The sequence below is a fragment of the Emydura macquarii genome, unplaced genomic scaffold, assembly GCF_026122565.2.
Source record: "Emydura macquarii macquarii isolate MOO-44397 ecotype Brisbane River unplaced genomic scaffold, CSIRO-AGI_Emac_v2 contig_1043, whole genome shotgun sequence".
Lineage (NCBI taxonomy): Eukaryota > Metazoa > Chordata > Testudines > Chelidae > Emydura > Emydura macquarii.
The window spans coordinates 6,944,849-6,959,910 of record NW_027131180.1 but is presented as its reverse complement, the minus strand read 5'-3'; the positions used below and the strand labels follow the sequence as shown (position 1 = coordinate 6,959,910).

At 39.0% G+C, this 15,062-nt stretch overlaps 1 protein-coding gene across 2 annotated transcripts in view; it reads right to left on the bottom strand.

Moving 5' to 3' along the window:
• The window catches only part of GK (glycerol kinase), a 46,149-nt gene that overhangs the window by 4,582 nt on the left and 26,505 nt on the right, over nucleotides 1-15,062 (bottom strand). The window contains exons 13-19 of one of the 2 annotated variants that reach the window (XM_067545066.1): nucleotides 14,548-14,626; nucleotides 12,230-12,326; nucleotides 9,935-10,019; nucleotides 8,150-8,270; nucleotides 6,181-6,324; nucleotides 3,700-3,780; nucleotides 1,440-1,526 (exon numbers count right to left, since the gene is read on the bottom strand). In XM_067545066.1, coding sequence (XP_067401167.1) covers nucleotides 1,440-1,526; nucleotides 3,700-3,780; nucleotides 6,181-6,324; nucleotides 8,150-8,270; nucleotides 9,935-10,019; nucleotides 12,230-12,326; nucleotides 14,548-14,626 — 694 coding nt within the window. The remainder of the gene's footprint in view (nucleotides 1-1,439; nucleotides 1,527-3,699; nucleotides 3,781-6,180; nucleotides 6,325-8,149; nucleotides 8,271-9,934; nucleotides 10,020-12,229; nucleotides 12,327-14,547; nucleotides 14,627-15,062) is intronic. The other variant, XM_067545067.1, reaches the window with a different exon arrangement.

The window sequence follows — 15,062 nt, the reverse complement described above, 5'->3', positions numbered from 1 at the left end:
TAATCATAACAAGCAGAACAGGGGAAAGTATTAACCGGCTTTCTAATTTCAAGTTGTATATTGTTGTAGGTGTCCCACGTGTGGCCAGGAACCAGTACTGCAATTAAAACTGAAGCGTTTCCTCATTTGGCTTGTTAAAAAGTGAGTTATTTGTACAAATTTGTTTTATGAAGTACTGACTTGTAACGGGTTTTTCAGCCAAGACCCTCCTAAAGCGGATAGAGCATTCTTAAGTGGTAGCTCATCAACTCATTTTCAGATATGTTCTGGAGTTAGTAAATCAAAGGCAAGCCAGTCAATTTGATTTTTGTCATACAATTTTCACGCACATGCAGGCCACATACAGTCTTTAAAGACCATAAAGTCTTTGAAGACCATGCAAGAAAAAAAATAGCATTGAACAGTAGTATGAGTAACAGACTGAACAGAGACAAATTATTTTCAGATCACTAGAACAGTGTTCCGGAGTCATTAAGGGTTTGGTCAGTGTTTCATAAACACTATTTCAGGAATTTATGGCCACTATGCTGTTCAATATCTGCTTCAGGCTGAAAACGTGCCTTTTTTATTTTTTAGAACCAAACGCTCAAAATAAGCCATATAGGTCTCTATATTGTAAGAGCACAAAATAATGTATATAAAACACTTGTTTCTGCTATTCAAAGACTATTTTTAAACCTTGTTAATCTACAATTGATCTTTTGTTTAAAAGAAAGTTAACTGTGACTGAAAATAAATATTTACTGCATATGCACACTATTCATCCCATTAAAAAAATTAATTGTTATGCATCGGCCTATTAGGCTGTCTTCTCCTCTTTATACACATGGACAAATCTAGTTAGTTATATTGGAGGATCAAGAGAAGACTACAAAACTTGTAGATGAACAAAATAAAGAAGCTGCTTAATTTGCTAAATCTGTACAAACAGACCAATAGCTCCAAGAAGATCAGAACAGAAAACACATTCAAATTTTTTGAACTCCTATACCTCTTTCAAGGAGAGCTGAAAATACATTTGACCGTTTTGGACTTTAAACCAGGCCCTCAATGTAATTTAAATAAAATAAGAATTTTAGCCTGTACTTCTTTTCAACTCTCAGTTATGCTATGCTACTGCAGAGATTAATATCCTCTGTCAGGGTGCTCCAAAAGGTACATTTTGTATACTAGATGTACAAATACCAAAAGCTAAGCACCATGGAATATACTGTCCAAGTTTTTATGCAGAACTCCTGCTTCAGGTGAGAATTCGGCATAAAAACTTACAGCACAATGGGATGAGTTCCAGACAGAATGACAGCATTCACCTAAATTTTCTTAATTATAGGTTTTTTTCTTTTCTTTGTGTGCATAAGCAACATTAAGAACAAATGGAAGATAAGTATATTTAAACTAGCATAGAGACCTTGTAGAATTATCTAGTTCAAATAACTAACCTGAGATGTACTTTGCTCCGATTAACATTATCATGCTACTCACTATATAAAAACCCAAAGGCAGACTAGAGAAGATACTAGAGTCACCTGATGTCATCCAGCAGAAGGAGATTCCAGTCAAGCAAATCAAAAGAGAAATACATATAAATTGCAAAATTTGTGTTAAGAATCATACAAACAGCAAAAAAGTTACAAAAGAGCAGTAACATCTGCAAAAATGCTACCAAAAGTTTTACATGCACACCATATAATGAGAGAGAAGCCCAAGCCACACAAATTTGAATTTAGGTCCAGAATTCTCTAGCTTTCAGTTATTTAGATAGAGCCCATCTGTAACATTATTCAGCATAAAATGCTCACGGACAAGCAGAAAGCAAACAGCAACAATTCCAAAACAAGAGTGAAAGCAAAGACTAAATATTCTCCCAGTGGTAATCTGAGATCACTGTAAACAGATTTTGGTAAATAGTTATATTCTGCTTATCACTTTACATGAAAAGCAATCTAAGCATATTTTTTGAGGGCTGGCAAAATTTTAAATTCCATTAATGGGAAAACACACTGTATACACACTTCATTTTCCAACTGCTAGGGATTTTGATACTAGAATTTGTCCCATGTAAGGAGTCCGAATCACAACGGACAGTTACTGAAAAGGAATTTTAGTCACTTGTACTAAGATTATGTATTTGCTCTTCTAGACATTCCAGATAAATTGGTTTTTGTGCCTGTGACATTAAATGAGGTACATTTACCCAGTCCAATTCTTTTTTAAAAAAATTGGAATGAACTGACTGTTTAAACTTCTATTGAATTAATAAAATGTCCAATTCATTTGCATTTAAACTGTCCTAAGGAGCAAAATCATTCCCTCAAGTTGCTGCAGCTTCCTTCTTTCAAAATGCTTCTCTCAAGCTCTTCATTTTCTCTTGCTTTTGGTTCTTAAATCGATTTTTGTAACATTGCAATATAGTTGTATTTGAGTGCTCTAGAAAAATACATATAGCATTGTGTGCTTTAATTCTCTCTCCCTCCCTGAGTAAAAAATGTAGTCTAGCTCAACTATTGTCAGAAATACTTTCACTGAGCTTTTCATTTACTTTAACAACAGGAGTTGAGAATGAGTTTTGCATGAATCTTAAGTTGCAACTTCTCTCTCTCTAGGACAGTATGCTGCACTGGACCACTTCTATAGTTCATTTAGCTCAAATTAAAAAAAAAAAAAAAAAAAAAAAAGCCTTATTTTATAGGCCTGAATCTAGGCATACAAGACTATTCTTAATCAGTGGATGATTACATCCCAAATCAGGCAGTAGCATTGGAGCAGCCTTTGTTTAAATTGGACTTGTTAATACCACAGTATGAAATGATATGCTACTTTTAAAATGTAGCTACTGCTTAGTCCTTCAGAAATGTTTGTGGTTTTCTCTGCATGAGGCATTATAGTCAGTCACATGTTATTTTTACTTCATAACAACTAGTTCATGGATTCTCAACCTGTGGGTCACAAACAGGTTTCAAGGAGTTGTGACCACCCTCTCTCTCCTCTCCTTCTACCCTCTCCCCATGGACATGGGACAGTGGGGTCCTGAAACATTTTCCTTTTGTAGCATGGGACCATGTTATCAAAGTGTTTGAAAACCACTGTACTAACTCATAGCTGTTCCAGCATTATACTGGATGTGCTCTCTTACTGCAGACTTCTTTACTGATGCAGTTCAGAGGAAGCTACAGTCTGCTCTTGGTTTACATGCCCATGATTTAAATATCTTTACAGCAACTTAAACGTTACTAGTAAATCTCCTTAAAAATTACATAGTAAAATCCATTTACTTCCTGTTGGATTTGTTTTACTTCCATCGTCCTTTTACTGCAAGCAATATATTTTTCAATTAAACTAAAGGATCTGATAATGCCAACAAGGAAATAGGTCATTATCCTTTCAACTGAAAAGGTTTATATTTTAAAAGGAATCACTAATCCCAAAGTTAAATACCTTGTTTTTACTTGTTTTCAGAGCTTCTGAGAAAAAGACTTTTAAATGTTAAAATGCTGTTTGGTTAGAAGCAGAGCTAGGTAGTTCAGTGTTACCAAGTGCTAAAATTTAACAAAAAAGCAATTTTTGAAAGAACCGGAAGCAAGAGGATTTTTTCTGTCTTTTACAGGAGAAAAATACATGTCCGTAATATAGAGGGCTACTGATGTTTTGGAGGACATTCAACTTGTGCTAATCAGTGAATTATAAAATATAAGAGTTTACCATTTCCATGAGGTTCAGATGTCTCCCAGCCCATTGATTTCATTACAGCCTTCTTCCACCTGGCATAGCGATATTCACTTTCTGGAATCATGAAGGAGGAATTAATGTATTTTCACTTCAGTTTCTCCACACATTAAAATTCACCCTTAAAAATCTTTGTCTTGCAAAGATTTCTCAAAGAGTACACAGCAGTTACTTAAGAAATCATTCCCATTACAACTGAATCTCTGGAATAGTAGGTTTTAAAATTAAAACCTCTATTAAAAAAAACTAATGCATGCGCAACTAGCAATTTATCAATTCATCACAATTCCAAACATTTACGGAGTAAGGATTACAGACTATATTCTCTACTGCACTTCACTTAGAAATGCAGGACTGGAAGGCACCTGTCCAGTACCCTTCATTGAGTCAGGACTAAGTATTAGCTAGACCATTCCTAACTGGTGTTTGTCTACCTCCCTCGGTAATTTGTTCCAGTGCTTAACTACCCGACAGTTAGAAAGCTTTTTCCTAATGTCTAACCTAAATCTCCCTTGCTGCAATCGAAGCCCATTACTTCTTGTCCTGTCCTTAGTGGTTAAGAACAATTTATAACAACCTTGTATGTACTTGAAGACTGTTGTCATGCTCCCCCTTGCCTCCCCAATCTTCTCTTCTACAGACTAAACACACCCACTTTTTTCAATCTTTCCTCATAGGTCACATTCTCTAGACCTTTAATCATCTGTTGCTCTCCTCTTGACTTTCTCCAATTTGTCTATATCTTTCCCAAGTGTGGTGCCCAGAACTGAACAGTACTCCAGCTAAGGCCTTATCTGTGCTGGTTAGTGCAGAAGAATTACGTCTCATGTCTTGCTTATAACACTCCTGCTAATACACCCCAGAATGATGTTTGCTTTTTTTTGCGGTATTACAGTGTGCACTTACATTTAGTTTGTGACCCACTATAACCCAGATCCTTTTCTGCTGCACTCCTTCCTAGGCAGTCATTTCCCATTTCTGCAATTGATTATTCCTTCCTAAGTCTAGTAATTTGCATTTGTCCTCATTCTATTTCACCCTATTTATTTCAGACCATTTCTCCAGTTTGTCAAGGTCAATTTAAATTCCATTCCTCTCCTCCAAAGCGCTTACAAGCTTGGTATCATCTGCAAACTTTATAAGGGTACTCTCTGTGTCATTAGGGTTAGTATTTATATCTGTGCAGAATGGATGCAAGATGCTGCCATTCTGACTTAACGTTTTAACACAGGTAAAACAACTATGCTGGGATATGGGCAGTGGAGAATTAGGCCTTAAAACTCATCTTTTCCCTCTACAAATTCACTAGACAGGTTTTTAAGTATAATCCAAATTGAAGCAGTAGTAGTCAGTTTCAAATCCTTTGAAGTTAAGATACCAGAGTGGAGAGGGAATGGATAGAAATGTATTGCTGTTAAAAAACAGGCAGACAGGAAGGTTGTGCAAAGAGCATATGCAACCAAACATTAAGACAAAAACTAACAAGGGAGAAATGCTTGAGTCTTGAATGTGTATTAATTATATTATAATGCTAAGTTTCTGTCTCCAGAAGTATCTAAGAACAGGTGCAAGATGACACATTAGTTAGAACAGTGGCCTAATTTTAAAGATAAAAACCTACTCTACATAGAAGAGGTTTCTCCTAAAATTATAAAAAGTTAGACTCAGACTAAGGTCAGAAGGGACCATTATGATCATCTAGTCTGACCTCCTGCACAGCGTAGATCACAGAACCTCACCACCCACTTCCATAGTAGACCCCTTACCTATGACTGAGTTATTGAAATCCTCCAATCATGGTTTAAATGCTTCAAGATACAGAGAACCCACCAGCAGGTGACCCCATGCTTCATGCTGTAGAGGAAGGCAAAAAAAACCCCACGGCTTCTGCCAATCTACCGTGAGGGGAAAATACCTTCCCAACTCCAAATATGGCCATCAGCTAAACCCTGAGCATCTGGGCAAGACTCACCAGCCCCTTCTGCAGCCCTGAAATCCCAAAACTGTGTGGAATCTTTAGGGGTCACTAGCTTCTTCTGCCAATAATTTTCAGCACTGGGGAATCAGAGGGTGAAATGGGTTTTTATGAATTTTTAATTGGTTAAACCCCAAACCCAGTCACACTAAATGACAAGCTCCTATACAAGAATGATGGCATTAAGTCATTTTTGCCTGCTCCATCATTATTGCTCAACTATTGGCAAAGCAAGCAGTTCAAAATCCACACCTTCCTCCTAAAAAGCCACAAGCATCAAGCACTGCAGACTTGTCACTGCAGTCTGAGGATCTGTACTGCTAATTATCAATAACCATTTTTATACTGGGGTGTTCAACTGCATCAAGAAACGACAGAGTTTGGCCAAACATTCAGTTTACATTTACAAGTATGCTGACAGAAAGGAGTTTGGGGGTTTTTTGGATCATTTTTAAATTCAGACTTCAAATTTCTTTTTTTACCCTCAGGATTGATCTGTGGTTCAAATCGTTCCCATGTCACTGCTGTCAAATCCCCAGGATTCAGACTCCAAACTCCAACTCCTTCTGCAGCTCCAGCTGCCATTGCAGCTCCTAGTGCTGTTGTTTCAGGCATTGATGGCTTTACTAAAGAGAAACAAAAGGAACACAAATCATTTTTATTTGCATAGTATACCTAGCTTCTCAGGTTTAAACTTTGCAAACCTCACTTTAACACAGTTGTCAGAGTTACTAGGCTAACATGTCTGACCTCTTTGGAGCACAGCCCCTTCAAGCTTCTGGCTCTCTCTCACTCTCAGATTGGGCCTTGGTTCCCAGATGCTAACCATGATTACCTCAACAAGCCTGATTTAAGTTCAGTACCTGCAGTTCTGTGCCCTCCTGGGTCAGTGACCAAATACCCTTCTTAAAGCTAAGTATTATTTACTTAAAACAAAAAACATTTAAGAGAAAAATGGTCTTAAATACAATAGACAAACTATGCTCGTATCTAGTTTAAAAGGCATCTATCCATCTACCACTGGGGGACGGGAAGTAGGAGGGAGTGAATCACTGCCCCAGGGAGTGAATCCTTTAGATGCAGCTCAGTCTTTCTAATCACTTCTTCTCAGAGAAAACAGCACTTTAACTGTTTACAATCATTTGATTAACCCCCAGCATTGGCAAAAACAAGGTTTGCAACTTCACTGGAAAAAGCTTTGAGGATCTTATATCCTATCAGCTTTCAAACGTGTGCCAGAGCTTTTTTACCTGGGAGCAATTGCGTTGCCTTCTTGCTTGTTTTTCCAGCAGCCCGTATATTAAGCTAGCTCAATACACTGACATAGAAAATTTTATTAATTCAATATAACAGTATGGAAACTACCTTGGCCAAGTCACATATGATATTAAAAAATTAATATCAGTATTCATAGCAGCTCCACATCTGCCACAACACTATTATAATAAGGGTTTGGAAAGGGTGTTCTGTTCTCACTGCTGCTGAAGTTCTCCAATCCTATAAAGTTTTCTAGCGTAATACCACAAGGCTTGAAATAGCAATTCACTTAGAGCAATGGCACTCAGTCTCAAAAGCTGAAGAGTCTTTTCACCATACAATGGCTTTGCAGGCACCAAATGATGTCCTTTATTAGATCACAGAACTTGCGCTGCTGTTGGATCAATACTTTAGGTTTCAAACTTCATATGCTGAAGAAGTGGCACTTCATTCCTGCTCAGGGAGGCATCTTATCAAGGTTTTTATACTACATTCATCATGTTAATGCGCACCTTACATAGTTTAAGGGTTCCCCATTCGCTTCTCCTCTCTTTCCACCCACCTCTTCATTGCCAACGTGGGAGATGCCCTCTCCTCCCCACATCACTGGGTGCAGAAGACAGTGACATTTCTCCTCTATCTTTCCATATTCTACACTTCAAGATCATGGAAATTCCTTCCTTCCATTTAAGCCACATGGAAGAGTTGGAAGGGTAAAAGGAAAGGAAGTATAACTACTAGCAGCTTTCACCCTGCTGGTGACTTTGTTTAGGGCTCCCCCACATATATGACGCAGCTGGGGTGCAATCTGGTGAACTGGCATCTACATCAGATTCCAATGATCTAAATGTGGATTTAGAGAAAAGGGTAACTGGGTTTAGAGTCTGAACTGGGATGAGAATCCTTGCCTAAGCAGAACCTGCATCAGATTTTAGATCTCTACCATGGTGCTGTAATATTTTAGTAGCAGAAATCAGAAAGAGCCAAGCATCTCTAGAATACCAAAACCCTTACTGGGCTTCAAACACCCCCTTTTCTCAAACTGGACTACACCGTGGCTTTTTTTAAATAGCCACCTCAGCCCAAACAGTGACAGGAGGGGCAGTAGCAAAAAAGCTACTATTTTACATTTGAGGTCTGTTCAGCTTTTTAGACTCTTGTTTTAAGAAGTCAAAAGAGTCAGTTTGCACTTACCTACTGGAATACAGAGAATATCTGCTTGGAGCTGCATGAGAATCTTGTTGTTAGTCATTCCTCCGTCAACCTGTAATTCACTCAGTGGTATCCCACAGTCCTTGTTCATAGCATCCAGAATCTGAAAGAAGAGCACTACTTGTTATACATTTCACCGTGCAGAAAACACAAGAGCCTCTTTCAATAAAAAAAGTCAGTGATTGTTGAAGAGTTCCAGACTGACAACACTACTCTGAAGTCCTATTCATCCACAAAACAGAAAGCAGGCAGTGACAATATTGGTTTGCTCTCTCACTACTCAAACATATTCCAATATGCTCTCCAAATACCAGTACAGGAAAGGGGTTTTGGTCTCATTACTGATACAGACTTTCAGAGAGCGTACCAACCATGCTTAAGAGGCCTATGCAGATTGGACCTGAATAAAAATAGATCTAACTTCTAGAGGCGAGAAGATGGCTTCATCTTCATACAAGTTGACCCCGGAGACTCAGACTACCAAATGGAGACCTTTGACTGCCTAGACAGGTTGTTTAGAGGTCTTCCACAGTTCTTTGGGCAAGGAAGAGGAACTGAGGTGAAAGAGGATCATAAGGATTTACTGACAGCAGTTCATAAAAATAATGAACTGATAATGCTGTGATTTACTGTAGGGATAAAATACCTCCAACTTCAAGCACAGAAAAGCATTCTGTTTCTTTTTGTAAAAAAGCAAAAGAAGGGCTGGGGGAAGGGAGGGGAGAGTATTTTCTTGACAAGTTTACCTGCATTGTGAGAGCTCCAAGCAGAAAGAAAAGAAATTGGGGAGATTCCATTTACTATTTTGGCACAGTCAAAGAGATACACCCAATGAGGTGCTCATATATTGTGATGAGGGCCAAGTTAAGCACCAGAGAGAGAAAACACTACTCCAACTGTCACAAAGTCAATGGGTCAGATTCACTTCTGATAGCAGGAACACTGCCAGGAGCAGAGACACCAAACTATTTGTAACTCCCCTTACTGCCGTCTTATCTCAGAGGGCTCAGTGTCAGCTAGCCCAGCCACAAAAGCAGGTGGAACCAGCCAGTCAGTAGACATGCTGATTCCAATCTCTCTTAGGGGACCTACAACACTGAAACTCTATGGATCGTGAAGTAAAATGCTAGCTGCCTTTCCCCAGCAATACACCTCACCTACCCTTGATTGCAGCCATCCTTAAACTGCAGAACTTGCAAACTGCAGCCCCCTGTACCTCAGGTGCTGTGCACACATGAATTTTATCAGTATAAAGATACACAAGTGGTTCAAAGTCAGTACTTCAATGCAGCGATTGTCTTTTTTTTTTTTTTAAATAGATCCCAGAACAATGGGTCCCACATGATACTATGATAACAAATATTTACTACTACAAGGTAAAACATTTACAGAGGAGAACAATGCTAAGGTAGAATACATACAAGCATATGCACTATGGCCCAGATCTGTAAAAGTAGGTATTAAAACATTACTGTTGCTCATCATTGCAACATCTACCTGATTTAAGAATCTCAATCTCATTGACTATCAATAGGATTTAGATTCTTAAGTGCCTAAATCACTTTTGAAAATGAGATTTAGGCTCTTGTATCAGGTAAGTGTTGCAGCATTGCGCACAGCAACGCCTCAATACTTTTACAAATCTGCAACTACTAAACTTAATTGGATCTTTTCATCACTTTGTAGGAGACATTTTTAAATACTCAAGTCATTGTTTGTGGTCAAAAACAAGAAAACCCCAGAAGTTAGGAGCAAGTTTGCCATTACCTCTCGCGTTTGAAAGCAGACAGCCTCTAATGCAGCGAAGGCAATGTGGTTTTTATTTGTAAACTGAGTAAGGCCACAGATAATACTGTTAAGAGAAAACAGATATTAAGCAACTAGGATCACTAATCTTGATCAGATTATGTTTCAGTCTTACACCTGAGATTTCCAACTACATTTTTATTGCACTATGCATAGATATTGTGGTTTTAAAGTTAAAGCACCTAATTAAAAAAACATGCCAAGGTTAATGTTTTAAAATCCCATTGAATAGTCTCCCCTTGTATTTTAACACTCAAAATTTGTTTTACATAGAGCATATAAGAACGGCCATATGGGTCAGACCAATGGTCTCTCTAGCCCAGTATCCTGGTTTTCTGACAGTGGCCAATGCCAGGTGCTTCAAAGGGAGTGAACAGAACAGGTTCAGGCATTCCCTGTTGCCTGAGGTAGGGACACGTCAGAGCATGATTGTGCATCCCTGCCCAGTACACGAGTGTTTATAACATGGACACCTCATTTCATTGCCTCACAGGGAAAAAACAAACCAACTAATATTTAAAATTAAAAAAAAGATGAAGTATGCGCACATGGCGACCTCCCCATGCAAACCATCTCCTGTTTCAAAAGAACCTCAGATTCCCACATTATGCTATATATCTGTTCTTTCAGTTCTCACATGAAGGGCTTCACTGGGGACAGGACTATGTTCTTGGTATTTAAAACTGTCACCCAGTCTTCTTTGGCTATTACTTGTTTAAGAGTTACACCAAAAGGAATTTTAGGTCTGTATATAATGAAGTATTTGACCTTAGATAAATTGCATTCAGTTAGGATACTTTGAATGATAGCGAGTCAATCTAATTTCTCAACAGTTCTGCATCCGAATGATGCATTAACATATAGTACACAGAAACCCAGTTTGACTCGATAAGGAGTACAAGCCAATTTATATATGATTTTAGATATTCTCTTAGCTGTGACCTGTGCCAAAATTCAGTTCTCACAAATGTTAAACACAGTGGCCTGCAAAACGAATGTCAATGTATTTTATACAGAATTTTGTTTTATTAAAAAAATCCTAAACAGGCAGACAATAATATGTGTAACAGTATTGCATAGGTGTCACACTAAATGGGAAGCCTATTTTAAAATTGTAAAGATGAGGCTACCCTAAGCCATCTTTCTCCTCCCTTATTATTATTATTTTTTAAAAGAAGGAAAGGTAAGTGTCCTATTAAGAGTTTTAAGAAAAAACATTTCACATTATTTAAATGTTTGTGGCGCTCCCACAGGTCCCATGCCAAGGTCTGTTGAGATTGGGGAAGCTCAGAAGCAGCAGAGAACAAACATAAGAGGCGTGTGCTTGAAACAGCAGCTAGCTAAATCATAAAGAAGGACGGGGCATGAGAATACACTCTAGACAGAATCCAATAGCCTCAAAAGAGGGAGAACTGGCCAGGAGCACGTGTCCTCCCCCAAAGGAACGACAGTTACAGGCCCACATGGAGAACCCTTCTCACCATGGGACAGTTAAAAATATCTGGGGGATCTGTGGTGAACACCGAATTCAGACCGTTCTCTGCACTGAACTCCCCACTCCTTACTGCTGTGGCCTGCTGGTTCCTAGTGACACTTCTACAGAAGAGAAAGTACGTCATGTACTGTATGTGCAGAGGGATGTCCAAAGAGGTGAAGACATACAAACCCCACTTTCCTCTCCTCTTCTAGTGGCAGATTAAAAGCGCACCAGGAACCAGCAGGCAAAGTGGGAAGGAAAGAAGCAGACAATGCAACCATAAGGAAGGCTGAGCTCTTCTGCAGCACTCCCCCCAAAACTCACCCCTCAATTAACTTCCTCCCCACCTTCCTACCCACAGACTGCCAGGCTCTTGGGGCAAGGTGGAGACTTGGGCTTTGCCTCTTCTACCCTCATCCACAGCCAACTGCATCTCTCAAGGGTAGGTTTCTTTCCTGCTTTTCATACGGAGTTTTTTGTTTTGCAGAAGGGTGTTGCACACAGAATCTGCTGCTCCCGGATGTATTTTAGGTAGCTGTCTGTTTTAAGCAGCAGCCACCGCCGTCACTTGTTGTGTACCACAAGCAGCCCCTGCTCCAGTCCCCTTTTGATGAGACAGCATGGGGTGGTGCTCTCAGGAGACCCAAAAACAAATTCAAGGGAATTTGTGTTTTGAAGAGGGTCCATGATGATTAGTGGTTCTGGCTGCCCTCTACAGCTACCTATGGACTGTTTACAATATAATTAGCCATTCCTGAAAATATAATAGTTATCCTTACCCTCTTGCACTGGGTTCCCAGTATGGTGCATATAATCCTGAGAATGCTGGGACAAAGTAGCAGCCGTAAGAAGTTCCCACTTCTGCAGCAAGTTTTTCTAGCACAGATACAAAAAGCCTTTAGTTATGCACAAATACAATAACGAAGACTAAAGAAATGTTTGATTTTGGCATCTCTCTCTGCTCCAGAGATTATTTAAAGGATAAAATACTCAAACACAAAACACATCTATGAAAACAATTAATAAAGTCAGCTGCTGTTAGAAGATACACATGGCATCTCATCCAGATGGTTGTATTATTATTGTTATTCAGCCAGTTACAATGTAATTCAATGGAATTGGGCCGCTAACTCCACTTTGGTCTCTTTGGAAAAAAAAAGCCAGATGAAATTCATTACCAGGAACCAGGATATCTATCACAGGACTCGGATCTATTTGCTTCTGAAGAGCAAGATGTCTCGTGTCTGAGCAATGCCTGGTTAAGGTAAGCCTACACTGGAGTCATTTCCAGATTAGGTAGTTTCACTAGTTTCATAATGGCTAGCACACTACAGATAGCGGTGCAGTGGCAGGACAGGCTAGTCACCGCGAGTACAATCCCATGAAATCTTAAGTATGTTCTCAAGATGGCTAGCACCGTCCGGCTGTCGGAGTAGGTATGGCTACCTTGCTATTTTTAGCACACAAGCTCAAATCAGAGCTGGCACTGTTATGTCTATCCAAGCTGGACTTTACATTTCCAACTCCTGTGTAGACAGACATGCTCATAGCTATCAGTTATGATGAGACATTTTATTTCTCCCTTTGTGATTCTGGATATATTTCATTTTCATTCTTTCATTCATTCAGTGTATTTAAGAGTTGCACTTCTGAAAGTTTTACTTACTCTGGTTAAAAGGTAGCGCCTGTGCTAATCTTAACTGAAAAATGATGGAAAAAAGAGTATTGTTTTCTATTCTCCCCACAACTTACTTACTTTCTGCATCTGACAACACTGTATAGTTCGTTTCAGGTTTCCCCTGTACAGTGAAGTAAACTTCCCCCGTTTGTATGGATCAAAACATAGAAACAAAGAGGAATAGGTATATGCAATTATAAACTACAAAAATTGGTGGAGAGAATTTAGGGTCATGCATAATAGGATCCGCAACGACTTTCAACTCTTTTGAAACAGAATAGATTTCATGCTGACAATGTCCCTTTTTAAAAAGCATTCATGTGTAGACAATACATTTTCCCTCTAAAGAAGTGCTCTAATCTGTGGGTAGTCCAAAGTAATAAAGATATGTTCCTAAGGGTTTTGAGTAATGCTGACAAAGATTGAAGATTAAACATTAAAGTTTTCAGAGGTTCAGTTGCATTTGGGCAGGAATTATGCAACCCCAGCTCCCACTGAGGTCATTGGGAACTGTGAATTCTCAGCACCTCAGGACATTTCTATTTAGATGTCCAAGTATGGATTTGGAGCCTAACTTTAATAAACAGGCTCAATATTTGACCCTTGCCATTTTTTTTAATTGTAATACAAAACATGAAATCTATTCAGATCTGGTGTAAAACTTACAAGACCATCCAAGCGATTTCAGAGCCTCAGTCTCATTGACCAATTACTTTTCAAAGTATTATCCCTTGGGCCTTCATAATTTTTCAGAAGTCAATTTTGTTCCAAATTTTCAAAGCATTACACATACCTGCATTTTTAGTTGTTTAATGTATGTGTTAGCTACCCAGGTTTCTATCGGTTATTCCATTCTCAGGCAAGATGGATTATCCTCAGATATTGCAGTCATATTCCAAGTTAAATGCCACTTGATACAGTCCTGCCAACTGAGGTATTAATCCTTCAATAAATTTATGCATACAAGATCCTCAGCACACAGAGCACATTGCAGGTCTGGAGCCCCAGTGTCCCATTTCTTAGCTTAGGAACATGTTTGTAGGTGTGGTGACCCAGTTGTCAGTGGACTACACAGTGAGACCTGTATACTATTTATCCTGAGCGTCTCAATTATTAAATTAAACCAATAAATCTGCTATGTCAGCATAGCGCAGCTCTTAGCAAATTCTACACATTTCAGCACCAGCAAGGGATTTTTGGGAGACTAGTAACAATGCTATATGTAAAAAATGTAACTTTACATAATTTTTTTGGCAATTGCAAAAAGAACTGGTTATACACTTATGCATGTTTTACTATATAGTACCTCTCTTCTATTTTACATGCATCTTTTGACCTTTTATTTAACACCAGAGACTTCAAGACAGTGTTGGCCCTCTCTATAATTTGAAAAAAAACTTACAAGTTATGAATACTCACCAACTTCACCTGAAGACTTTACAATGCCAAGATTGTCCCTTAACCAACGAACAACAGCACCAGCTATGGCAACAGAGCCCTAGGGAAACAAAACAGTAACACACTGAGTTTACTAATCTCTAGCATAAAAAAATTCAAGAGTCCAGAAAGGTGGGACAAAAATGGCTTTACATCATCTTTGCAGATCTATGACCCTGGGGATAGCCAGGTCATAGCTTAGAGCAGTCTCAGGGCTGCGCCAAACTGCACTTGAACAACCCTTTGGAGCCACAGGCAGTCCAGCAGCTGGGGGACTGTCAGAGCATAGCAGTGCAGAGGAGTCAGCACTACTCCAGCTCTTTACCACATGGAGATTTTTCCCCACTGAAGAATTGTCAGGATGTTGGTCAAGCTGGCTTTACAGCCCAGGCCCCTGTGTTGTCATATCTGGACTTCAGCATACACGGTTGTGAGGTCTGAATGCCTCATGTATCCCAACCTAAGGCCTCCAAATCATGATGACACAAACATTTGCT